The following is a 27,694-nucleotide window of genomic DNA, read 5'->3' as shown; positions in this document are numbered from 1 at the left end:
TATGTGATACTTCTGTATATGGTATGTTTGTTTTTTTGCATGTGGACATCTGATTGTTCTGTCTCCATTTATTGAAAAGGCTGTCCTTTTTCCTTTGCTAAAGGTCTTCATGTTTTTATTAAAAAATCAGTTGTCTATATATGTGTGGCTTTATTTCTGAGTTCTCTATTCTGTTCCATTGATCTTTTTGCTTATCTTTATGTCAGTCCCATACTGTTTTGGCTTTATAGAAATCATTGAAATCAGATAGTATTAGCCCTTCAACTTTGTTCTTTTATAGAGTTGTTTTAGTTATTCCAGGACCTTTGTGTTTCCATAAGAATTTTTAAATCAGTGTATCAATTTCTACAAAAAAAGCTTGCTGGAATTTTTATGGAGATTGTGTTGCATCTGCAGATCATTTGGGAGGAATTGACATCATAACAATGTTATAATATATGACATAAGACTCATCATAACAATATAAGTCTTCCGACTCATAGTTTATCTCTTGATTTATTTCAGTCTTTAATTCCTATCAGCAGTATATTGTATTTTTATATTTATTTATTTATTTTTATTGTATTTTATTTTTTTTGAGACAGAGTTTTACTCTGTCACTCAGGCTGGAGTGCAGTGGCACAATCTCAGCTCACTTCAACCTCTGCCTCTTGGGTTCCAGTGATTCTCCCGTTTCAGCCTCCTGAGCAGCTGCCTGGCTAATTTTTGTACTTTTAGTAGAGGCGGAGTTTTACCAGGTTGTCCAGGCTGGTCTTGAGCTCCTGACCTCAGGTGATCTGCCTGGCTTGGCCTCCCAAAGTGCTGGAATTACAGGTGTGAGCCACCATGATTTGGCAGTATTTTGTAGTTTTAGTATATATTCTTCAAATAAAATTCATTTTTTCTTTTTAAATTGAATTTTAATATTTCATAATGGGCTGGGTGTGGTGACTCATGCCTATAATCCCAGCACTTTGGGGGACCGAGGCGGATGGATCACCTGAGGTCAGGAGTTCGAGACCAGCTTGGCCAACATGGTGAAACCCTGTCTCTACTGAAAATACAAAAAATTAGCTGGACGTGGTGGCACACACCTGTCGTCCCATCTACTCAGGAGGCTGAGGCAGGAGAATTTCCTGAATCCGGGAGTCGGAGGTTGCAGTGAGCCAAGATAGCTGCCCCCACACTCCAGCCTGGACAAAAGAATGAGACTCTATCTCAAAACACAAACCAAAAATTCAAAACATTTCATAATGAAAACATTGTCAGTATTCTTAATCGATGTTTGACATATTTGAATCCTTGTGGAAGTCTTGGCAATGGAATGAAGAATTTGGGAAAAGAAAATATCACATAGACTGTATCCAGAAGGATTTATTTCCACATTGTACCTAAAACTCAAATGTTAATTACTGAACAAGAACACTAGCAAGATTTTTAATTTAAATGTGAAGATGGAAAACTGAAAAATATAAATTAGGAAATAACATTTCTATAACTTGTCAAGTGTAGAAAGCTAAAGTGCTTTTGTGGGCTGGGTGCGGTCGCTCACGCCTGTAATCCCAGTACTTTGGGAGGCCTAGGCAGGCAGATCATCCAAGGTCAGGATTTGAGACCAGTCTGACCAACATGAAGAAACCTCGACTGTACTAAAAATACAAAAATTAACTGGGCGTGGTGGCACATGCCTGTAATCCCAGCTGCTCGGGAGGCTGAGGCAGGAGCATCGCTTGAACCCTGGAGGCAGAGCTTGTGACGAGCTGGGATGGCTTCATTACACTCCAGCCTGGGTAACAAGAGTGAAACTCTGTCTCAAAAAAAAAAGTGCTTTTATGTGTGTTCATACATGGATTTAGAGTATGAGACTATCCTATTTGCAGTATTATATTTAAGGAAATACCTTCTGGCAGTTTGAAAATATGGTGTAACTAAAATACAGGTCTGACTCGTTAATCTACTGTTCAGGAGTGGAAATTATCTTAATTGCTCTTTTTCTGTCTAGTCTTTCAAAAAAATGATAGGCAAATTGGCTTTGTTGTGATAATTTTAGGTTTACTGTCTCTGTAGAAGTATAAAGTATGGTTCTCTTCCATTGTTCTCTTTATGTCCTATTACAATATTTATGGGTGAGATTTTAACATTGTGTATGTATTTTTATGACTGTTTTCATATTTGAAATTAAGAAGTTTTGCATAAGAAACTTTGATGCTTGATGTTAAAATTGCTTTGTAGCTTATTTAACAAAATCATAAACACAGAAAAAAAATCCATCCCAGTTAGACATTATCTTAATTCTCATGTACAATCACTTTCACTGCATGGGGCCCTTGGCTTTTTATGGAAAGATGTTATAAGAAATAATCTTGCTCCAGGGAGGGGGGCCTGAGGCAGAAGGATTGCTTGAGCCAAGGAGTTGGAGACCAGCCTGAGCAATTTAGGTAGGCCCCACCTTTAACAGAAAAAAAAGAAACGCCCTTATGAAGTCCACTGCCACACTTGCAATATAAATATTTATTTATTTAGAGATGGAGTCTCATTAAGTTTGGAAGCCTGAAACTCCTAGGCTCAAGGAATCCTCCCACCTCAGCTACTAGAGTAGCAGGGACTACAGGCACCCTACTACGCCCAGTTAAATGTCTATTTTTCTAGAAGTGTCTTTTTAAAATTGATCTATTAGAAATGTGTGGCTAAAATGTAATCAAGTTCTCTTTGGCTGTGTTAAAGAAGTGCAGGGCATAAGAAATATTTATTTCCCCAAAATCTGTTTTGAATTTATTAGAAAATATGTTTAAAACATATTTCTAACATAGAAATACGTTAGAAAGCCTTGTTGTTATCATTATTATTATTATTTGTATCAGTCCTGTGTGAATTTCTACTGGTCTTACTCTTAGACTTTTTGGATCCAGACTTTTTTAGAGTCTTTATGTCGTTCTACTTTCCCATTCTCCAATTCACAATTATTTTTCTTTATCAATTAGTTTGTATTTTGTCAAAATTATTTATATAAATAAAAAGATAATTTGCTCTGTAAGACTTGTTATAAAAAAATAGTGTTACTTTTCCCTTAAACACAAAATTTTCTGTTTCCTAGAGACTACCACTTCAACTATTGAAAGTTGTTTTATTTACTCCTAGATTTCTAAGAAAGAAAAAGTGCTTATATTGCTATTTCTTGTTTTTTTTTTTTTTTTTTTTTTTCTGTTTTGGATGTTAGTTGACTTTCTACCATGGAGGGTAAGGACTTAATATTCTGCTTTCTTTCTTTCTTTCTTTTTTTGAGACGGAGTTTCGCTCTTGTTACCCAGGCTGGAGTGCAATGGCGCGATCTCGGCTCACTGCAACCTCCGCCTCCTGGGTTCAGGCAATTCTCCTGCCTCAGCCTCCTGAGTAGCTGGGATTACAGGCACGTGCCACCATGCCCAGCTAATTTTTTGTATTTTTAGTAGAGACGGGTTTCACCATGTTGACCAGGATGGTCTCGATCTCTTGCCCTCGTGATCCACCCGCCTTGGCCTCCCAAAGTGCTGGGATTACAGGCTTGAGCCACCACGCCTGGCCTCTTTCTTTTTTAAAGGCAGGGACTCTGTTGCCCAGGCTGGAGTGCAGTGGCATAAAGGATTTAATATTCTTTAATATGCACATACTTTCCCCTCCAACCACACACACTCTTCTGCTGTCACTTCACCCACTTCATAGTTATATCTTAATTTGAGTTGGATTAATATTCAAAGTTTGCTTGATTATGACTGTAAATGGTATTTTTTTGGGGGGGGAGGGACAAGGTCTCACTCTGTCACCCAGGCTAGAGTGCAGTTGCACAATCTCCACTCACTGCAACCACCGCCTCCCGGGTTCAAGCGATTCTCCTGCCTCAGCCTCACCAGTAGCTGCGTCTACAAGGATGCACTACCATGCCCAGCTACTTTTTGTATTTTTAGTAGAGACAGGATTTCACTTTGTTGCCCAGGCTGGTCTTGAGCTCCTGGCCTCAAGTGATCCACCCCTACCTTGGCCACCCAAAGTGCTGGGATCATAGGTGTGAACCACTGCACCTGGCCTGTAAATGCTATTTAATCTGCTTTTTCTTTTTTTTTTTTTTCAATTTTTAAAGTTTATTTGATGTATTTGACGATCAGCGATTAGTTCTCATCCACATTGACTGTCTGTAGATTTTTGAAAGTGGTAACAGGTACATAGGTAACCAAAGTATAGAGCTTATTTGGTGAATCTTCATCCTCAATACGTTTTCTGGACAACCGCACACGGATTCGGTATGGGACATTCCTTATTCCTTTGGCCCAGACAGCTTTGTTGAGCCTGGTATCAATGCGCACATCTGGAGTTCCCATCTCCTTCATAGCAAACTTCCGAATCTCTTTGAGTGCCCGAGGGGCACGCTTCTTGAAGCCCACTCCATGGATGCGCTTGTGAATGTTGATGGTGTATTCTTGGGTCACCACCTCGTTGATGGCAGAACGGCCCTTTTTCTTCTCGCCACCCTTCTTTGCGGGAGCCATTCTGTCCGGTCCGAGGCGGAAAGAAAGCGCCCTGCTTTTTCTTTTCTAACTTATTGCTTTTACTGGAGTTACCAATTATCTTGTTTTTGTGTATTTTTTTCTATACAGTATACTTATTACCAAATTCAAACTTTCTACCATTTTTCTAAATATCCTATCAAGATTTTTGCTCCATCATATACTCTGTCAAGTTTGTTTTCTCAAGACAGTCTCTCCCAGAACCTTCTGATCTGCATTAGTCTGGACTGGTCACCTTTGTTTCTGTTGTACAGCTCTCATCCTATAATTTCCTTTGATTTTATCCTGGGCATTCCTTTAGCCTTTCTTCTCTATTGATCCTTTTATTTCCTTTATTCTGTATTTTTTCTTTCTTGACTTATACTGTTGTTTTAGTGTAGTACAAATGACAGAAGCTTAATGAGAAAGACTACGTAGGAGATAAAGTTTTTGACCTTATTTTATCTAAGAATGTGGGCCGGGCGTGGTGGCTCATGCCTGTAATCCCAGCACTTTGGAAGGCCTAGGCAGGCTGATCACAAGGTGGGAGATTGAGACCATCCTGGCTAACATGGTGAAACCCTGTCTCTACTAAAAATACAAAAACTTAGCCTGGTGTGGTCGTTCGCACCTGTAGTCCCAGCTACTTGGGAGGCTAAGGCAGGAGAATCACTTGAACCCGGGAGACGGAGGTTGCAGTGAGCTGAGATCATGCTGCTGCACTCCAGCGAGGGTGAGACAACGAAACTACGTCTCAGGAAAAAAAAAAATGTCATTTTGGCATGGCATTTGATAGATATTGTTGGTATCTTGGATTCCAGGATGAACCATCATTGCCATCTAGCTTCTAAGTATTACTGTTGAAGTCTGGAGCTAATGTTTACTTTTTGTGTATAATCTGTTCCTCCTCACTTCCCTGTCCTCCCAAACTTGTAGGATATTCTTTGTCTTTGTCTCCAATGTCCTGACATTTAAATTTCGTTCAGTGATACGGCACAAGAAAAGCCCTTTAGACTTATTTTATTGATAATTTCTCCCATCAATTTCCTCTGTTTGCTAGATGATTCTCAAAAAAGGTTTTTAAAACCTTATTTATGGTGGAATGTAACTTATAATCAGAAAACGTGTAAAGGATAAATATACAACATGTTTAACACTCAGGTTAGAAGACAGCACATTGTCAGCACTATTCTCAGAATACCTCTCCGAAAGGTAAACCACTTTTATGGTAATCACTGTTTTTATTTCTTTACAGTTTTTCCATCTGAGCATGTATCCCTCAGCACCATTGTTTAATTTTCTCTGACTTTGTTTATTTTTTATGTTTATTTAATTTTGTCTTACTTTGTGAATGGAACCCCATCATATGTATTCTTTTTATCTGGCTTCTTTCTGCCAACATTATTTTCAAGATGCATCCACATTTTATGTAGCTGTCATTGTTACTGCATTTTTTTGACTATATATATTCTATTGTGTTAATAAGCCACAATTTATGTGTCCCATGCTGGATGAACATTTGAATTCTTTTCTAGTTTTGGAAGGTATTACTAATAATGTTATTTATGAGCTTTCCTAGCGTATGTCTTCTGGTAAACACGTGTGCTCATTTCCCTAGAGCAGTGCTATCTAGAGGAGATATAATGTGAACCACACATGTAATTTAAAATTTTCCCTCCTAGGCTGGGCATGGTGGCTCATGCCTGTAATCCCAGCACTTTGGGAGGCCAAGGCAGGAGGATCGCTTGAGCCCAGAAGTTCAAAATCAGCCTGGGCAACACATCAAGAGCCTGTCTCAAAAATAAAAAAAAAATTTTTTAATATAAAAAATAAAATAAAAATTTCCCTCCTAAGTGAATTAATGCAGGAACCAAGAAACCAAATACTGCATGTTCTCACAAGTGAGAGCTAAACATGGGGTACTCATGGACATAAAAATGTCAATAGTAGACACCCGAGACTAATGGAGGGGGGAGTACTGTGCTCAGTACCTGGGTGATGGGATCATTTGTAACCCAAACCTCAGCATGACACAGTATACATAGGTAACAAAATCTGCACATGTACCCCCTTAATCTAAAATAAAATTTGAAAAAGAAAATTATCATAGCCACAATTGAAAAGTAAGAAGAAACAGATGAAGTTGATTTTAATAATATGTTTTATTTAACCCAATAAATCTAATCATTTCAGCATGTATCATAAAAATTGAGATATTCAACTTCTTATTTTAATACTAAATCTTTGAATCTGGTTTGTATTTTACACCAACATCCCATTTCAACTCAGTGGAGCTACATTTCAGGTGTTCAGTACCCACAGGAGGCTAGTGTCTATTATATTGGACCATATAGCTCTAAAGAAATATATGTAAATCTATCCTCTCTCTCTCTATATATATATATATATATCCTATAGTGGAATTACTCAGTCATGGAGTATACATATCTTGAACTTTAGTACTTAATGGCAAAGTTTTTGAAAGTGACTGAGCCATTTTACATTTTACATTTTTACAGTAGCAGTGTGTGATAGTTCCCATTGCTCCACATAGTTACCAACATTTGGCATTATCAGAATTTTTAGTTTTGCTGTCTGTTGAGTGGATAGTTTTCATGGTGGTTTAATTTGCATTTTTCTGATTACTAAAGAGCTAGAGCACTTTTAAACTATATATTGGTATTTGAATTTCTTCTTTTATGAAGTGCTAGTTTAAAGGGTTTTTTTTGCCCATTTTTTTCTCTGAGGATTTTTATCATTTTTTTTCTTACTGAACTTTTAGGAGTTCTCCATATATTCTGGATATGAGCCTTTTGTTATATGTACCACATATATCTATTCCAATGCCATAACTTGCCTTTTTACTTTCTTAAAGATATCTTTTGGGCCGGGCGCGGTGGCTCATGCCTGTAATCCCAGCACTTTGAGGGGCCAAGGCGGGTGGATCACGAGGTCAAGAGATTGAGATCATCCTGGTCAACATGGTGAAACCCCGTCTCTACTAAAAATACAGAAAATTAGCTGGGCATGGTGGCACGTGCCTGTAATCCCAGCTACTCAGGAGGCTGAGGCAGGAGAATTGCCTGAACCCAGGAGGCGGAGGTTGCAGTGAACCGAGATCGCGCCATTGCACTCCGGCCTGGGTAACGAGCGAAACGTCTCAATTAAAAAAAAAAAAAAAGGATGTCTTTTGATGAACGTAAATTTTAAAGTTTAATATAAAGTTTATCAGTTCATTCCTTCATAGCTAGTAATTTTTGTGTCCTATGTAAGAAGTTCTTTTCAATTCTGAAATCATGCAGATATTATCTAGTTTTACACTGTCAGAGCTTTCTTGGGTGTATTTATTTACTAGGCCTAAAATGCAGCTAGGATTGATTTTTGGGCAAAGTACGAAGCAGGAGTTGATTTTATTTGTCTGTAGTGGTTCAACACTCTTCATGTACTTCTCTGCCTTCCTGCAACTCTCTGTCCCACCTCATACTCTGCAACACCATCTTTGTAAATAAGAGTCTATATATGTATGTGGGCATGTTTGTGGACTCTGTTATGTCCCATTGATTTCCTTCTCTATCCTTATGCCATTGTCACATTCTGCATTACAATAGCTTTGTAATAAATCCTGACAACCATTGTAACAAATTCTTTTTTTTTTGAGATGGAGTTTTGCTCTTGTTATCCAGGCTGGAGTGCAATGGCGCGATCTTGGCCCACCGCAACCTCTGCCCCCTGGGTTCAGGCAATTCTCCTGCCTCAGCCTCCTGAGTAGCTGGGATTACAGGCATGCGCCACCGTGCCCAGCTAATTTTTTGTAATTTTTAGTAGAGACGGGGTTTCACCATATTGACCAGGATGGTCTCGATCTGTTGACCTCGTGATCCACCTGCCTCGGCCTCCCAAAGTGCTGGGATGACAGGCTTGAGCCACCGCGCCCGGCCCATTGTAACAAATTCTTGTACTTCCTTACAAGTATATGATTTTGTTGTCAATAATTAAAACAAAACAAAAGAATATATGACTGATGTTCTTAGCCTTTTGCATTTTTATATACTTTCCGAAATTATCTTGACATTTTTAGCAAAATAACCTGCTTGGTTTTGATTGTGATTTTGTTAACTGCATGGATCAATTTTGAGAGAATTCATATATATACAATATTAATATTAAGTCTGACAGTTGACCAATATGGTATCATCTTTCATTTATTTAGATCTTTAGTTTTCCTTAAAGTCTAGTTTTCTCCTTAGGGGTCATGTGAACCTTACCGTGTACTCAAAAGTACACGATATTTTAAATTATATTGTAAATGCTATTTGGATTTTTTTTTTTTTTCCAGCAAGTGCTCAGGCTTTATTTACAATGCCGACACTGTGGGGAATGAACAGCCTCCATCTGGGCCTTTCTGGTCAAAACCACTTTTTTGAGTCAGGGGCTCAGCCCCAGGCCTCCCAGGTCACCATCCTTTGCCCCGAAGCCTGAGAAGCTGATGGGCTGGCAGGCCAGGCTGCACAGGTTCACGAGGCAGGCGGTCTGCGTGGCACTGAAGTCAGGGACGGTCACCAACAGCACTCTCTGGTCCTCAGGACCTCGGATGATTTTGGAGCCAAAGCTGGGGGTGCTGCCACAAAAGTAGACCTGTGGTCACTCTGCGAAGATGAATGGGTCGGTTTTGTAGAATGGGTAACAACCTAGCGTGTCAGGGGCTGTGGGGCTGATGTGACGGACCCGGAGGGTCTACTCCAGGATCTCTAAGTGATCCTCCATGCTGCTGTATCAGAAAATGTCACTCACATTCTGTCCCAAAGTCACCAGGAATCTGACCCCGTCAATGGTGGCCTGGTAGGGGTTGGTGACCAGCTGGAGTGTGGAGTAGGCAATGGCCAGCGGGAACATGCAGGGGTGGAGGGGCTGCTGCGGGAGCGTGTAGTTCGTGGGATCAGACTCGCCGAGGCATCACATCCACGGGCATTGAGGCGCTTAGCTGCAGGAGGATCTCATCCAGCATCTTCACAGCTTCCACGCTGGCTGCCTGGGTTTTCTTGGTGAGGTACTTGGCCTTGTTGATGGAATCTCTGCTCTGGGTGCTGTGGCTGAGAAGGTTGCCAGCAAGGATGACCCGGGAGACGTGGGCAGCACTGCACTGCTCCCCTTCATCCCCAGACTGCCCCGTCACCACGTCCACCAGCAGCTGGGTGCCCAGCAGTCTCTCACCTCCACCTCCACCCAAGCCCAGGCCGGACACCAGCAGCACAAACCTATCTGTGTCAAGAGGGGTTGTGGGCTTCTGGGGAGCGAGGTCAGCAAAGCAATGGTCCTCAACCAGAAACTTCCTGTCGTCTCTCACGCAGCCAAACACAGCCAGGACAGCCCCTATAACCAACTTTGACACATCAATAGTGCCTTTTAGTTTGATATACTGCAGTTCATCTTCCAAAACCAGCTTGTCATCTGGGTGGATGTATTTGCTCCAAGGAGGCTGGGGTAGCAGGTTGTGCTCCTCGCTGATCTCCCGCAGGATGGAGCGGCATGGCTTTGAACAAAGTGCCCACCACACAGCACTTCTCCCAGGCTGCAGCTCACACAGTTTCTTCACTCCCACTCCACTGCCCCAGCGCTGCTGGGCCCGGTTCTCCAGGAAGGGTCTCATTTAGATGAGGCAGGTGGCATGAATGTGGGCATACTGCCGGTTAAAGCTGTGCTCTTCTAGCTGGAAGGGTTGCGAGGAGTTGGTGTAGGTTGCCACTGACACCCGAGCAAAGGTGGCATTGTTGGCTGATGGTGGGGACAGCAGAGTGTTGGCCCTCTGGGCAGCCTGCTCAGAAAACATGGCCATATTCCTGGCTTGCTTGGTCCACACAGCTTTCACCCAGGCCAAGGAGGGTCACGCGTGGTGCGCCACATCCCGTCAATCTGAATTGTTTTTTTTTCTTTTGAGACAAGGTCTCACTCTCACCCAGGCTGGAATGCAGTGGCACAGTCATGGCTCACTACAGGCTTGACCTCCTGTATCAGCCTCGCATATAGCTGGGACTATAGGTGCGTGCCACCATACTTGGCTAATTTTTGGTAGAGGTGGGGTTTTATCATGTTGCCTAGACTGGTCTTGAACTCCTGGGTTCAAGTGATCCTCCTGCCTCAGCTTCCCAAAGTGCTGGGATTACAGGAGTGAGCCACCGCACCTGGCCTAAAAATTTTGTTTGCTAGCTTTGTTGCTGGTACATAGAAAGAAAAGTTTATTTTTTATGAATTCAGATGATTTATCTGTACAATATTTTAGTCCTGCATAGGTGCATTAGTCTGGATTCTCCAGAGAAACAACCAATAGCACATACATACACACACATATGCACACATACACATGACATTTATTGTAAGGAAATTAGTTCATGAGATTGTCATGGCTGAGAAGTCCAAGATCAGCATTTGGCAAGCTGCAGACCCAGAAAAGCCAATGGTATGATTCTAGTCTTTGTCTAAAGGCCCGAGAACCAGAAGAGCTGATGGCATAAATTCCATGGCATATATGTACCTATGCAACAATCCTGCAGGATGCAGGATGTGCCATTTTCCACAGAAGAAATAATGAAGATGAAGCAAAAATAAATGACATATAAAACAAACTCAAGTAGGCCCATAAAAGCCCAGAGTTGGTTCTTTTTTAAAGATTAATAACATTGCTAAACCTCTGAGATGCTGATCAAGAAAAAAAAGAACACACAACTAACTAATATTAAGAATAGAAGAAGGAAATTGTACTATAAATTCAATTTATTGACATAAAATATGAAGCTATAATGTACAATCTCATGCTAATTTTGTTTTTTTTTTTGGGCTCTAGGGTACATGTGCACATCCTGCATTCTGCAGGATTGTTGCATAGGTACATATATGCCATGGTGGTTTGCTGTCTTCATCCCCCACCCCCCACCCCGTTGCCTACATCAGGCATTTCTCCTGTGATATCCCACCCTCCCTCGCTGTCCCTCCCCTTCTCTCCCCTCCACTCCCCCACCTATCCCTGTGAGTGTTGTTCCCTTACCTGTGCCCAAGTGTTCTCATTGTTCATTACCCGCCTATGAGTGAAAACATGCAGTGTTTGGTTTTCTGCTCTTGTGTCAGTTTGTTGAGAATGATGGTTTCTAGATTCATCCAGGTCTCTACAAAGGACATGAATGTGTCACTTTTTATGGCTGCATAGTATTCCATGGTGTATATGTGCCACATTTTTTTTGTCTAGTCTGTTATCGATGGGCATTTGGGTTGGTTCCAGGTCTTTGCTATCGTAAACAGTGCCACAACGAACATACGTGTGCATGTGTCTTTATAATAAAACGATTTATAACCCTCTGGATATATACCCAGTAATAGGATTGCTGGGTCAAATGGAATTTCTATTTCTAGATCCTTGAGGAATTGCCACACCGTCTTCCATAATGGTTGACCTAATTTACACTCCCACCAACAGTGTAAAGTGTTCCTTTTTCTCCACATCCTCTCCAGCACCTATTGTCTCCAAAGTTTTTAATGATCGCCATTCTAACTGGCGTGAGATGGTATCTCAGTGTGGTTTTGATTTGCATTTCTCTAATGACCAATGATGAGAAGCATTTTTTCATATGTTTGTTGGCTGCATATTTGTTGTCTTTTGAAAGGTGTCTCTTCATATCCTTTGCCCACTTTTGAATGGGTTTGTTTTTTCTTGTAAATCTGCTTTAGTTCTTTGTAGATTCTGGATATTAGCCCTTTGTCAGATGGGGAGATTGCAAAAATTTTTTCCCATTCTATTGGTTGCCAGTTTCCGCTAATGATTGTTTCTTTTGCTGTGCAGAAGCTCTTAAGTTTAATTAGATCCCATTTGTCTATTTTGGCTTTTGTTGCCCTTGCTTGTGGTGTGTTTTTTTTTTTTTTTAACTCTATAAGAATTTATTTATTTATTTTACTTTAAGTTCTGGGGTACATGTGCAGATTGTGCAGGTTTGTTACATAGGTATACACACGTGCCTTGGTGGTGGTTTGCTGCATCCATTGCCCTGTCTTCTACATTAGGTATTTCTCCTAATGCTATCCCTCCCCAATCCTCCCACCCCCTGCTATTCTCCCCCAGCCCCAACCCACCAGGCCCTGGTGTGTGATGTTCCACTCCCTGTGTCCATGTGTTCAACACCCACTTATGAGTGAGAACATGTGATGTTTGGTTTTCTGTTCCTGTGTTAGTTTGCTGAGAATGACGTCTTAGTCATGAAGTCCTTGACTGTGCCCATGTCCTCAATGTTGCTGCCTAGGTTTTTTTCTAGGGTTTTTATGGTGTTAGTTGTTATGTTTGAATTTTTAATTCATCTGGAGTTAATTTTTGTATGAGGTGTAAGGAAGGGTCCAGTTTCAGCTCCTGCATATGACTAGCCAGTTTTCCCAATACCATTTATTAAACAGGGAATCCTTTCCCCATTGCTTGTTTTTGTCTGGTTTGTCAAAGATCAGATGGTTGTAGATGTGTGGCGTTGCTTCCAAGGCCTCTGTTCTGTTCCATTGGTCTGTATCTCTGTTTTGGTACCAGTAACATGTTGTTTTGATTACTGTAGCCTTGCAGTTTAGTTTGAAGTCAGATAGCATGATGCCTCCAGCTTTGTTCTTTTTGCTTAGAATTGTCTTGGCTGTGTGGGCTCTCTTTTGGTTCCATATGAAGTTTAAAGTGTTTTTTTTCCAGATCGGTGAAGAAGATCAGTGGTAGCTTGGTGGGGATAGCATTGAATCTATAAATTACTTTGGGCAGTGTGGCCATTTTCACAATATTGATTCTTCCTAACTATGAGCATAGAATGTTTTTCCATCTATTTGTGTCCTCTTTTATTTCCTTTATCAGTGGTTTGTAGTTCTCCTTGAAGAGATCTTTTACATCCGTTGTTAGTTGTATTCCCAGGTATTTTATTCTCTTTGTAGTAATTGTAAATGGGAGTTCGCTCATGATTTGGCACTTTGTTTGTGTGTTATTGGCATATAGGAATGCTTGTGATTTCTGCACATTGATTTTGTATCATCAGACTTTGCTGAAGTTGCTTATCGACTTGAGGATGTTTTGGGCTGAGACGTTGGGATCTTCTAAATATACGATCACGTTGTCTGCAAATAGGGACAATTTGACTTCTTTTCCTAACTGAATACACTTTATTTCTTTTTCGTGCCTAATTGTTCTGGCTAGAACTTCCAATACTATATTGAATAGGAGTGGTGAGAGAGCGCATCCTTGTCTAGTGCCAGTTTTTAAAGGGAATACTTCTAGTTTTTGCCCATTCGGTATGATATTGGCTGTGGGTTTCTCGTAAATAGCTTTTATTGTTTTGAGATACGTTCCATTGATACCTAGTTTATCAAGAGTTTTTAGCATAAAGGGCTGTTGAATTTTGTTGAAGGCCTTCTCTGCATCTATTGAGAGATCATGTGGTTTTTGTCTTTGGTTCTGTTTATGTGGTGAATTACATTTATAGGTTTGCATATGTTAAACCAGCCTTGCATCCCCGGGATGAAGCCTACTTGATTGTGGTGGATAAGCTTTTTGATGTGCTGTTGGATTTGGTTTACCAGTATTTTATTGAAGATTTTTGCATCAGTGTTCATCATGGATATTGGCCTGTAGTTTTCTTTTTTAATTGTGTCTCTGCCAGATTTTGGTATCAGGATGATGTTGGTCTCATAGAAAGAGGTAGGGAGGATTCCCTCTTTTCGTATTGTTTGGAATAGTTTCAACAGGAATGGTACCAGCTCCTCTTTGTATGTCTGGTAGAATTCGGCTCTGAACCTGTCTGGACCTGGACTTTTTTTGGTTGGTAAGCTATTAATTGCTGCCTCGACTTTAGCCCTTGTTATTGGTCTATTCAGGGTTTCAACTTCTTCTTGGCTTAGTCTTGGGAGTGTGCGAGTGTCCAGGAATTTATCCATTTTTTCCACATTTACTGGTTTATGTGTATAGAGTTATTTGTAGTAATCTCTGATGGTAGTTTGTACTTCCAAGGAATCGGTGGTGATCTCCCCTGTGTCGTTTTTTATTGCATCTATTTGATTCTTCTCTCTTTCTATTAGTCTAGCTAGCTGTCTGTTTTGTTGATCTTTTCAAAAAACCAGCTCCTGGATTTATTGATTTTTTTTTTTTTTTTGGAGATGGACTTTCGCTCTTGTTACCCAGGCTGGAGGGCAATGGCGCAATCTCAGCTCACTGCAACCTCTGCCTCCTGGGTTCAGGAAATTCTCCTCCCTCAGCCTCCTGAGTAGCTGGGATTACAGGCATGTGCCACCATGCCCAGCTAATTTTTTGTATTATTAGTAGAGACGGGGTTTCACCATGTTAACCAGGATGGTCTCGATCTCTTGACCTCGTGATCCACCTGCCTTGGCCTCCCAAAGTGCAGGGACTACGGGCTTGAGCCACCGCGCCCGGCCAATTTATTGATTTTTTGAAGGGTTTTTTGTGTCTCTTTCTCCTTCAGTTCTGCTCTGATCTTAGTTATTTCTTGTTTTCTGATTACTTTTGAGTTTTTTTGATCTTGCTCCTCTAGCTCTTTCAATATGGATGATAGGGTATCAATTTTAGATCTTTCCTTGTTTCTCATGTGGGCATTTATTGCTATAAATTTCCCTCTAGACACTGCTTTAAATATGTCCCATAGGATCTGGTATATTGTGTCTTCATTCTCCTTGGTTTCTAAGAACATTTTTATTTATGCCTTCATTTCATTGTTTATCCATTCATCATTCAGGAGCAAGTTGTTCAGTTTCCATGTGATTGTGCAGTTTTGAGTGCTTTTCTTAATCCTGAGTTCTAATTTGATTGCGCTGTGGTTTGTTATGATTTCCGTTCTTTTGTATTTGCTGAGGAGTGATTTACTTCCAATTATGTGTTCGGTTTTGGAGTAAGCACAATATGGTGCTGAGAAGAATGTGTGTTCTGTGGATTTGGGGTGGAGTGTCCTGTAAACAAACATCTATTAGGTTTGCTTGGTCCAAATCTGCTTTCAAGTCCTGGATATCCTTGTTGACTTTCTGTCTCGTTGATCTGTCCAAGATTGTCAGTGGAGTGTTAAAGTCTCCCACTATTACTGTGCAGGATTCTAAGTCTCTTTGTAGATTATTAAGAACTTGCTTTATGTATCTGGGTGCTCCTGCATTGGGTGCATATATATTTAGGATAGTTAGCTCTTCTTGTTGCATTGATCCTTTTGCCATTATGTAATGCCCTTCTTTGTCTCTTTTGATCTTTTTGGTTTGAAGTCCATTTTATCAGAGACTAGCATTGCTACCCCTGCTTTTTTTTGCTGTCCATTTGCTTGGTAAATCTTCTTCCATCCCTTTATTTTGAGTCTGTGAGAGTCTTTGCATGTGAGATGGGTCTCCTGAATACAACACACCAATGGGTCTTGACTTTTTATCCAGTTTGCCAGTCTGTGTCTTTTGATTGGGGCATTTAGGCCATTTGTATTCAATGTTGATATTGTTATGTTTGAATTTGATCCTGCCATTTTGTTACTGGCTGGCTTTTTGCCTGTAGTTGACACGGCTTCTTCATTGCATCGTTGTTCTTTACCATTTGGCACATTTTTGCAGTGGCTGGTACTGGTTGTTCTGTTCCCTGTTTAGTACTTCCTTCAGTAGCTCTTTTAAGGCAGGTGTTGTAGTGACGAAATCTCACATCAATTGCTTGTTTGTAAAGGATTTTATTTCTCCTTCACTTATGCAGCTTAGTTTGAATAGATATGAAATTCTGGGTTGAAAGTTCTTTTCTTTAAGGATGTTGAATATTGGCACCCACTCCGTTCTAGCTTGTAGGGTTTCTGCCACGAGATCCACTGTGAGTCTGATGGTCTTTCCTTTTTGGGTGACTTGACCTGGGTGCCATTTGGATTTTTTTCTTCATTTCAGCCCTGGTGAATCTGACAGTTATGTGCCTTGGGGTTGCTCTTCTTAAGGAATATCTTTATGGTATTCTGTGTATTTCCTGGATTTGAATGTTGACCTGCCTTGTTAGGTTGGGAATGTTCTCTTGGATAGTATCTTGAAGAGTGTTTTTCAACTTGGATTCATTCTCCCCGTCACATTCAGGTACGCTGATCAAGCGTACATTAGGTCTTTTCACGTAGTCCCATGGTTCTTGGAGGCTTTGTTCATTTTTTTTCACTCTTTTTTCTCTAATCTTGCCTTTTTTTTTTTTTGAGACAGAGTCTCACTTTGTCACCAGGCGCCAGGCTGGAGTGCAGTGGCACAATCTCGGCTCACTGCAACCTCTGCCTCCTGGGTTCAAGTGATTCTCCTGCCTCAGCCTCCCGAGTAGCTGGGACTACAGGCGCACACCACCACGCCCAGCTAATTTTTGTATTTTTAGTAGAGACGGGGTTTCACCACGTTGGTCAGGATGGTCTCGAACTCTTGACCTTGTGATCCACCCGCCTCGGCCTCCCAAAGTGCTGGGATTACAGACTTGAGCCACCGTGCCCAGCCTAATCTTGCCTTCTTGTTTTATTTCATTGATTTGATCTTCAATCTCTGATATCCTTTCTTCTGCTTGATCAATTTGGCTATTGAAACTTGTGTATGTCTCGCAAAGTTCTTGTGCTGTGTTTTTCAGCTCCATCAAGTCATTTATGTTCTTCTCTAAACTGGTTATTCTAGTTAGCATTTCGTCTAACCTTTTTTCAAGGTTCTTAGTTTCTTTGCATTGGGTTAGAACATTGTCTTTTAACTCAGAGAAGTTTATTACCCACCTTCTGAATCCTTCTGTCATTTCATTAAATTCATTTTGTCCTTTTTTGATCCCTGGGAGGAGAAGAGGTGTTCTGTTCTTTGATGGTTTCATCCTTTTTGCGCGTTTTTCTCCCCATCTTGGTGGATTTATGTCCCTTTGATCTGGTGATTTCAGGAGTCTCTGAGTGACGTTTTTTCTGGAGCTGTATCTTTTTTGGCCTGTAGAAGGCGGTGCTGGGCTCTCTTGAGTTCAGTCACGTTGTTGGGTGGGTGGTCCTTCCCTGGAGTTTGTTTGCAGGTGGGATTGGCCCCGCCTTCCCACTGGCATCTGTCCTAGAGCTCGATCTTCCTGGTTGGTGTCAAAGTGGTGTATTTGCTGCCAAGTTCTCTGGTGAGGGCTTCAGTTTGAGTTCTGTGGAGGTGGGGCCTGCCAGGCCTTATGGTCTGTTTCCCTGCTTTCAAGAAACTCTGCCTCTGTCTGTGGGACTGTCCGTCCCGCTGGCGTTAGTCCAAACTTCCGTCCAGGTCCCTGCCACAACTTGCCGGGCCTGGCGGGAGCTGCTGCTTAGATTTGAATTGACAGCCCATGGCGCCCCACGGTCTGGCAGGGCTCTCATAGACCGTGGGTTGTATGAGGGATGAGGTAAGCACAGGATCTGAATCGGAGCCCCGAGCGGGTGAAGTCCCCCGACCCTCCGAGCTGGCTGCACATTTCAGGTGGGGACGTGCCCCCTATCTTGATTTGACCCCCTGGGTGGCTCTCGCCCTGCCGCTTCTTCCCTGGGCTATTTTCAGTGCCCTGTCAGTCCCACCGAAATGAACCTGGCACCTCGTTTTGAATCCTGGAGTCCTCTAGCCCTCTGCATCTCATTCGCTGGGAGCTGCATTCCGGTGTTGTCTTCTCACGGCCGTCTTGACGCCCTCCCTTTTGTTTTTTAATTTGTTTTTGAGACAAAGTCTTGCCGTGTTGCCCAGGCTGGAGTGCAGTGGTGGGATCTCTGCTCACTGCAAACTCCGCCTCTCAGGTTCAAGCAATTCTGCCTCAGCCTCCCAAGTAACTGGGATTACAGGCATGCACCATCAATCACACCTGGCTAATTTTGTATGTTTAGTTTCACCATGTTGGCCAGGCTGGTCTCAAACTTCTGACCTCAGGTGATCCACCCGCCTTGGCCTCCCAGAGTGCTGGGATTACAGGCATTAGCAACTGTTCCTATGCTAATTTTTTTTAACTCTCACAGGCATGGATCCCTTAGGAAGTGTCAAAGTCTAAGTCGTAGGCCAATTTCGTAGGTAAATTTTGAGACATCAGATTAAATCATTAACTTCAGTGCTGCTTTCTTTGCGAGGAGGGTTTTAAATTACTTTTGTCTAACTATGAGGGTATTCAGGTTACCTATTACTTTTTGTGTTAGTGCTTCTGATATCCTCCTGATATCATGGCATGAAAAGTTAAAGCAGGGCTGGTGTGTGGTGGCTCACACCTGTAATTCTACCAGTTTGGGAGGCCGAGGTAGGCGGATTGCCTGAGACCAACCTGGGCAACACGGTGAAACCCCATCTCTTCTAAAAATACAAAAAATTTAGCTGGGCGTGGTGGCGTGCACCTGCAGTCCCAGCTACTTGGGAGGCTCAGGTGGGAGAATTACTTGAACCTGGGAGGTGGAGGTTGTAGTGAGCTGAGATTGCACCACTGAACTCCAGCCCGGGCAACAGAGTGAGACTCTGTCTCAGGGGAAAAAAAAAAAAAAAGTTAAAGCAGGCTGGGTGTAGTGGTTTATGCATATAATGCCAGCACTTCGGGTGGCTGAGGTGGGAGGATCACTTGAGCCCAGGAATTGGAGACCAGCCTGGCAACATGGTAAGACTTCATCTCTACAAAAAAAAATTTTAAAGATTAGCCAGGCCGTGGTGGCTCACGCCTTTAGGCCCAGCGATTTGGGAGACTAAGGTGGGAGGGTTGCTTGAATCCAAGGAGATTGAGTTTCAGTGAGCCTAGTGACAGAGTGAGACCCTGTCTCAAAAAGAGAAAAGAAGGCTGGGTGTGGTGGCTCACGCCTGTAATCCCAGCACTTTGGGAGGCTGAGGTGGGTGAATCACCTGAGGTCGGGAGTTCGAGACCAGTCTGACCAACATGGAGAAACACCATCTCTACTGATAATACAAAATTAGCTGGCATGGTGGTGCATGCCTGTAATCCTGGCTACTTGGAAGGCTGAGGCAGGAGAATCGCTTGAACCTGGAAGGCAGAGGTTGTGGTGAGCCGAGATTGTGCCATTGCACTCCAGCCTGGGCAACAAGAGTGAAACTCCATCTCTAAAAAAAAATAAATAAATAAAAATAAGGAAAAGAAAAGAAAGCAATACTTTTTGTTATTTCTTTCAACAAATATTTACAAGACACCTACTGTATGCTAGGCACTATTATTTACTGTATTTCTTATATCCAGTCAGGCTGGATTATTTTTTAGGACAGAAAATTTAGAAACAAAAATGGCTATTCCTAGAAGGATACAACTGCTTAAAAAAAAGCGGATATGCTGGGTGCGGTGGCTCATGCCTGTAATCCCAGCACTTTGGGAGACTGAGGCAGGTGGATCACGAGGTCAAGAGATCGAGACCATCCTGGTCAACATGGTGAAACCCTGTCTCTACTAAAAATACAAAAAATTAGCTGGGCACGGTGGTGCGTGCCTGTAATCCCAGCTACTCAGGAGGCTGAGGCAGGAGAATTGCCTGAACCCAGGAGGCGGAGGTTACGGTGAGCCGAGATCGCGCCATTGCACTCCGGCCTGGGTAACAAGAGCGAAACTCTGTCTAAAAAAAAAAAAAAGTGGATATGAGGGGGGCCCAGCATAGCTGGTGATGGCAATGCTATTATAAAAGCTGAGTAGCACCTATTTCACAGAGCACACTATAGTTTGTAAAGGAGTATGGTTTTTCAGAGGTACCTTTATTAACTGGGATTCATGACCTACTGCATAGACTTCAAGTAGGTTTATTGACTTCAGGGTATCCACAATTCCTCTGAAATTATATAGAATATTTTATGTGTATATGCTTTATGATGATAGGGAAGAGAGGGTTCAATGGCTTTCCATAGCTTTTTCAAAGGGCCCAAAAATGTGTAAGAATTACTGCTCTATGGGTTAAGAAAAGTTTACAGACCAAAAAATATTTTTTTCTTCATTTTGTGTTTTATGTCTGTTTTGAGTAACCATTATGGTAAAATATTAATTATATGTAAGATTCTCTGACTTTTGTTCAATTCATATTATTTTGCCAGTACTTTAACTGATAACTTTTTTTTTAAGGTTCAGGAACAAGTGCATCCCAATCTCTCAGCTAATGAAGAGTCTCTCTATTATATTGAAGAGCTGATTTTTCAGCTGCTTAATAAATTATGCATGGCCCAGCCAAGGACTGTTCAAGATGTGGAGGTAAAAATTATTTTATTATTTCGAAAAGTCAACCGCTGTATGAATTAATTTTTGTATCATTCTAAATTATTGTGGAAGCTAAAACCACTGAAATTATGTATAATATATATGGTCAGCTCATTTTTGACAAAAACATCAAGGCAATTCATTGAGGAAAAGAAAGTTTTCCAGAAAAAAAGTCTTAGAACAACTGGATACATTTATGAGGGAAAAAAACCTTGAAACCTATCTCATGCCATAGACAAAAATTCATTCAAAATGGATCATAGTCTTAGACATAGCAGCTAAACTACAAGGTTTCTAGAAGAAAATTCTGGAAAATATCTTCATAGCCTCCTAGGGTTAGGCACTTCTGGTGCCTAACCAGAAGTTTTTTTGAGGCCGAGTCTTGTTCTGTCACCCAGGCTAGAGTGCGGTGGCGCAATCTCGGCTCATTGCAACCTCCACCTCCTGGGTTCAAGTGATTCTCCTTTCTCCTCCTTCAGCTTCCCAAGTAGCTGAGATTGCAGGCACCCACCACCATGCCTAGCTAATTTTCGTATTTTTAGTAGAGACAGGGTTTCACCATGTTGAGCAGACTGATCTCGAACTCCTCACCTCATGATCTACCTGCTTTGGACACCCAAAGTGCTGGGATTATAGGCGTGAGCCACTGTGCTCGGCCTGGGCACATATTTTTTAGAGAGGACTCAAAACATAGGACTTTGTATTAAAGAATAAGGCCAGATGTGGTGGCTCACACCTGTAATTCCAGTATTTTGGGTGGCTGAGGTGGGAGGATTGCTTGAGCTCAGGAGTTTGACACCAGCCTGATCAATATAGGGAGACCCTGTCTCTACAAAAAAATTTAAAAATTAGGCAGGCCTCATGGCATGTGCCTATAGTCCTAGCTACTTGGAGGATGAGACTGAGGATTGCTTGAGCCCAGGAAATCAAGGCTGTAGAGCTATGTTCATACCACTGTGTGAGAGAAGGAAACTCTGGCTCAACAAAAACAAAACAAAACAAAGAATAAAACTGATGAGAAATTAAAAAGATGTAGTCACAGTCTAGTGGAAAACATAGAGCTTGAATCCAAAATATATTAAAAACTCTTGCAAATCATTGATTAAAAAGGCACCTTTCTCTCCCAAAAAAGTCTTGAACAGACTCAGTGTAAAAGAAGTAAAAGAAGATATACTAATATCCAGTGAGCACGTGAAAAGGCGCTGAGGCTTATGTGTGATCAGGGAAATACAAATTAAAACCATGATGAGATACTATTTCACACCCACTGAAAAGGATAAAATTAAAGACCAATTACACCAAATGTTGGTGAGAACATAGAGCAGCTAGAACTTTTTCTTTTATTTCTTTTTTTATTTTTGGAGATAGGGTCTCACTCTGTCACCCAAACTGGAGGACAGGGGCACAATCACATCATGGCTCACTGCAGCCTCAACCTCCTGGGCTCAGGTGATCCTCCCTCCTCTGCCTCCTGAGTGGCTGGAACTACAGGTGTGTACCACCATTCCCAGCTACATTTAAATTTTTTTGTAGGTATGTGTTTCCCTTTGTTGCACAGGCTGGTCTCAAACTCCTGGGCTCAAGTGATCCTCCCACCTTGGCCTCCCAAAGTGCTGGAATTACAGGCGTGAACCACTGAGCCCAGCCTCAGCTAGAACTCGTAAACATTGCTAGTGAGAATATAAAATGGTATAATCACTTTGGAAATCTGTCCAGCGGTTTCTTATAAGTTAAATCTATATGTAGCATATGACCAGGTAGTTCTGTTTCTAAGTATTTAACCCTAGAGAATGAAAATACATGTTCACAAAGAGGCCCACACATGACTGCTCAAGTGGTTTAATTCATAATAACCAAGAGTTAGAAACAAGTCAAATTTCTGTCAATAAGAAAATAGATAAATAAATGTGGCAGATTCATAAAAGGGAATACTAGTCAGTAATAAAATTTTTAAAATGAGCTATCGATATCAGCAGTAACATAACTGCCACTCACAGACATTATGTAGAGCAAAAAAAGCAGACCCAAATAAGTTTGTATTGTATGATTTCATATATATGAAATGTAGAAACAGCTAAAGCCTGTGGAGGTAGAAATCAGAATGGTAGTTGCCTGTGAGGGATGGAGATCGAGATTATAAAAATGTTCTCTTTGAGAGTGGGCATGGTGGCTCATACCTGTAATCCCAGCACTTTGGGAGGCCAAGATGGATAGATCACTTGAAGTCAGGAGTTTGAGATCAGCCTGGGGAATGTGGTGAAACCACGTATCTACCAAAAATACAAAAATTAGCCTGATGCAGTAGTGCACACCTGTAGTCCCAGCTACTTGGGGGACTGAGGCACAACAATCACTTGAACCCAGGAAATGGAGGCTGCAGTGAGCTGAGATCTTGGTGCCACTGCCCTCTAGCCTGGGTGACAGAGTGAGACCCTGTCTCAAAAAACAACAAATAAAATGTTCTCTATGTCAGTTGGGGTGATGGTTACATAGTGAAACTCAACAAATTGTACATTTTAAGATTGGCGCATTTTAACATTTTGAGGACATTGGCTTGTTGATTAAAAATTGTATATATGTATGTATATATATGTATATACATACATATTTCACACCCACTGAAAAGGATAAAATTATCCTATACATACATACATATATGTATATACAGTCTTTCAGATACAGATATCTTTATATATATACAAATACATATATCTGAAAGACTATGTGTAAATTAGTGCTAAAATATTTGTTTGGCCTTGGTTACATGGGAGTATTTTTGGATTTTTAGCAATATCTGTTAGGGAGATATTTTTACTGCTTTTGTATAAAAGCACCCCTTGCACATACAATTAATATTAATAAAATTTATTTTCCTTTTCTCTTCTAAAAACAAAAGAAATATCTAACAGTTCAGTTATCAAAAATGACTTTTATTTTTATGTTTTGAGACAGTCTCACTCTGTTGCCTGGGCTGGAGTGCAGTGGTGTGATTTCAGCTCACTGCGACCTCTGCCTCCCAGGTTCAAGCGATTCTCCTGCCTCAGCTTCCTCAGTAGCTGGGACTACAGGTGTGCACCACTGCACCCAGCTAATTTTTATATTTTCAAAAATTATTTTACACTATACTGTTTATATTTCCTTTTTTGGAAAGTTGTTTCTATAAGCAACAACTTTCTTTCTTTTTGTGAGGTGGCATGATCATATACAAGCTCACTGTAGCCTTGAACTCCTGGGCTCAAGTGATCCTCCTGCCCCAGTCTCCTAAGTAGCTAAGACTACAGGCACACGCCACTGTACCCAGCAAATTTTTATTTTATTTTTTATTTTTGTGGAGACTGGGTCTTGCTGTGTTCCCCAGGGTCTTGAACTCCTGGCCTTCAGTGAGCTCCCCTACTCAGCCTTCCAAAGTGCTGGGATTACAGGTGTAAGCCACCATGCCCAGCCACAACTTTCAGTATAAAGGAAAATCTTAACTTGTAGTAATCAAGCTATTAAAATTTTCCAGGATTCTTAGAATAAAAGCATTTTTCTTCCCCTGTTCTCTGCTGCCAGTGTTTTTGGGTTTTGTTGGGTTTTGTTTGTTTGTTTGTTTGTTTTTGAGACGGAGTTTCGCTCTTGTTACCTAGGCTGGAGTGCAATGGCTCGGCTCACTGCAACTTCCGCCTCCTGGGTTCAGGCAATTCGCCTGCCTCAGCCTCCTGGGGTTTTGTTTTAAGAGATAGAGTCTTGCTCTGTCATCCAGGCTAGGATGCAGTGACGGGATTATAGCTCACTGCAGCCTTGAACTCCTGGGGTCAAGCATTTCTCCTGCCTCAGCCTCCCAAGTAGCTGGGTCTACAAGTGCATGCAATCATGCCTGGCTAATTTTTAATTTTTTTTGTGTGTGGAGAAATGGACCACTGTGCCCAGCCTTTGCTACTAGTTTTGAACATGAAACAAATACAATAAAAGCATACTTTTCAATAGGTAATTTGCTAAAATCAGAGAACATAATTTTAAATATAGGAAACCCTGCTAAATCAGAGTTTAATTCGGATCTCAGTAGTTCTTGTTTTTCATGCCAATGAATCACTAATTAAATTAAAACAAGATGAACTGCCTAGGTGCAGTGGCTCACACCTGTAATCCCAGTACTTTGGGAAGTTGAGGCGGACACATCAGTTGAGCCCAGGAATTTGAGACTAGCCTGGGCAACATGGTGAAACTCTGTCTCTACAAAAGATAAAAAAATTAGCTGGGAGTAGTGGTACATGCTTGTCGTCCCAGCTGCTTGGGATTCTGGGGTGGGAGAATCGTTGGAGCCTGGGAGGTAGAGGTTGCAATGACCTGAGATCCCGCCACTGTACTTCAGCCTGAATGACAGAGCGAGACCCTGTCTCCAAAAAAAAAAAAAAAAGATGAACCACAAAGGCTAGGATTGTTTTCGTCAAGGTATGTATTTTCATAAGCCATTCTGAGGTCTCTCACCCACTTCATCTTCCAGGAGATACATGATCTCTTTTATTCGAAGCTCTAAGATTAGCACAAGAAGAGTGGCTGCATACTAATGATTAAAATGAATGAACAATTTCTACTCTGCTACATAAATAGTGTTTTTGTTTTTGTTTTGAGACGGAGTCTCTGTCGCCCAGGGTGGAGTGCAGTGGCATGATCTCAGCTCACTGCAACCTCTGTCTCCCAGGTTCAAGAGATTCTCGTGACTCAGCCTCCCAAGTAGCTGGGACTACAAGTATGCACCACCATGCCAAAACACGGATACACTATTTCATGTTTGCTTTAATCTTTCCTATATATCCTATGTATTGTTTTTGCCCTTTTCCAGTTCATCTTAATTATGTTTAAAGCTTTCTTTCTGAATTTTATCTTTTTCTTTTATCCATGAAAATTATGTGGAAAAATTTTGATAGTCCTCTTGACCTTTTTTTTTATTCAGATGGGTTCTCCCTCTCACCCAGGCTGGAGTGTAGTGGCATGATCTCAGCTCACTACAACCTCTACCTCCTGGGTTCAAACGATCCTCCCACCTCAGCTTCCCACGTAGCTGGGACTATACGCATGTTCCACCTTGTTGGTCTAATTTTTGTATTTTTAGTAGGGACGGGATTTCACCATGTTGCCTGGCTGGTCTCAAACTTCTGAGCTCAAGTGATCCACCTGCCTCTACCTCCCAAAGTGTTGGGATTATAGGCGTGAGCCACTGCATACCTCCTGATTTTTTTTTTTAAACCAAAAAATTTATTACAGGAATCAGAATGTATTATGTCACTATTATCTGCTAGCATTAAGAATAGTGATAAAGTTGAATTTTGTATGAATTTCCTATTTACGAACACTTCTAATAATACTACAATGGTTCTGCTATGATTGAGCAGGAACGAGTTCAGAAGACCTTTCCTCACCCAATTGATAAGTGGGCCATTGCTGATGCACAATCTGCCATAGAAAAACGAAAACGAAGAAATCCTCTTTTATTGCCTGTGGACAAAATCCATCCTTCATTGAAGGTAACAAGACATTAAACATTAGTTGGGTGGTGTTCTTTATAACAAATAATACTTAATTCCTGTATTTATAAAGCATTAATATAGCGTGGTCTGTGTTAGTGTGTATATGTGTACTTGTATGTGTATAATTGTACATACACCTATATAGATGTTATATATATTAATATATATAAAAATAAATTGTACTCTGGTGAAATTGGATTGCTTTTCAAATAATATTAAAAGTTATTAATAGTGATAATATATCACTATTATCTTGTGGCATCTTTTTTTTTTTAATTAAATAGAGACAGGGTCTCACAGTGTTGCCCAGCCTGGTCTCAAACTCCTGGGCTCAAGTGATTCACCTACCTTGTCCTCCCAAAGTTAATAGAAAGTTTTTTAAAAGTAAGGTTGTTAAATAGGAATTTTGTAAGTGTTTAATACTTAACAGTGCTATGTTTTCCAATTTAATTATTTATTCTTTTTACAGGAGGTTTTAGGGTACAAAGTGGACTACCATGTGTCCCTGTATATTGTGGCTGTACTAGAGTATATCTCAGCTGATATTTTAAAATTGGCTGGTAATTATGTTTTCAATATCCGGCATTATGAAATATCTCAGCAGGACATTAAAGTGTCAATGTGTGCAGATAAGGTAAGTGTTACAAGCTATTTAAACTTAACTTGAGTAGCAACTATACTCATTTCTGCCTCAATCTTTTTGTATACATTATTAGATAAGTAATTTTTATAATTGCTGGTACTGGAAGAGAGAAAAATCCTGAGTTTACAGAGTACCATGATATTTCCAGGTTTTTAAGCATATGGCAGGATGGGGATCTCTCTTTTTTTCATCTGGAATCTTTTACTTACTAGAAAAAAACATCCAAAGCCTCAAACCACTTTAAGTTGTTTGAGTTTTATATTTTTAGAAAGAGAACATATAGGGTTCTACTCAGGTACTTTTAAGTCTGAGTAATTTTGAAGACCATACTTTGGTTTCAGAGCATAGTTTTGTGAGGTACAAGAAGAGAGAAAATTAGACTGCAATGCTGAAGTTACTCCCCTCTGATCATTTTTTTGTTTATGTATCTGTCTTCTTTCCTGGCTGTAAGCTACTTGAGGGAAGAAATTGAGTTTTTCATATTCTTCTGTACTATTTTTCTTACCTTCTTATTTTTCTTCTTCTTTATTTATTTGTTTAAGACAAAGTGTCACTTTGTCACTCCAGGCTGGAGTGCAGTGGCGCAATCTCAGCTCTTTGCCTCCCTAGCTCAAGCAATCCTCCTACCCCAGCCTTTTGAGTAGGTAGGACCATGCCCAGCTGTTTTTGTATGTTTTGGACAGATGGGGTTTCACTATGTTGCCCAGGCTGGTCTTGAACTCCTGAGCTCAAGTGTCTGCCCTGGCCTCCCAAAGTGTTGGGATTATAGGCATGAGCCACTGCACCCATTGAAGCTATAACACTGAATAACATAGCAATCCTTATGTTAGAAGGTATTTATTTTACTGCAAAAAAAAAATTATAAATGGATAATTAC

At 41.0% G+C, this 27,694-nt stretch overlaps 1 protein-coding gene and 2 pseudogenes across 4 annotated transcripts in view; 1 reads left to right on the top strand and 2 right to left on the bottom strand.

Moving 5' to 3' along the window:
- SOS2 (SOS Ras/Rho guanine nucleotide exchange factor 2) overlaps positions 1-27,694 on the top strand; it is a 130,436-nt gene that overhangs the window by 17,524 nt on the left and 85,218 nt on the right. For all 3 annotated transcript variants that reach the window (XR_013521197.1, XM_035260451.3, XM_035260450.3), the window contains exons 2-4: positions 20,536-20,661; positions 26,040-26,171; positions 26,644-26,808. Coding sequence is in view for 2 of the 3 variants with exons in the window: in XM_035260451.3 (XP_035116342.1) it covers positions 20,536-20,661; positions 26,040-26,171; positions 26,644-26,808 (423 nt within the window). In the remaining variant the exon portion in view is untranslated. The remainder of the gene's footprint in view (positions 1-20,535; positions 20,662-26,039; positions 26,172-26,643; positions 26,809-27,694) is intronic.
- LOC118144937 (large ribosomal subunit protein eL31 pseudogene) lies at positions 4,062-4,526 on the bottom strand (annotated as a pseudogene). Its single transcript, XR_013521198.1, has one exon. The product of XR_013521198.1 is annotated as a large ribosomal subunit protein eL31 pseudogene (transcript).
- LOC100410488 (DNA polymerase delta subunit 2 pseudogene) lies at positions 8,814-10,387 on the bottom strand (annotated as a pseudogene).

The sequence above is a fragment of the Callithrix jacchus genome, chromosome 8 (genome assembly GCF_049354715.1).
Source record: "Callithrix jacchus isolate 240 chromosome 8, calJac240_pri, whole genome shotgun sequence".
NCBI classification, from domain to species: Eukaryota; Metazoa; Chordata; class Mammalia; order Primates; family Cebidae; genus Callithrix; species Callithrix jacchus.
Note: the sequence above shows the minus strand (reverse complement) of the source record. Positions and strands in the feature narration are given on the sequence as shown.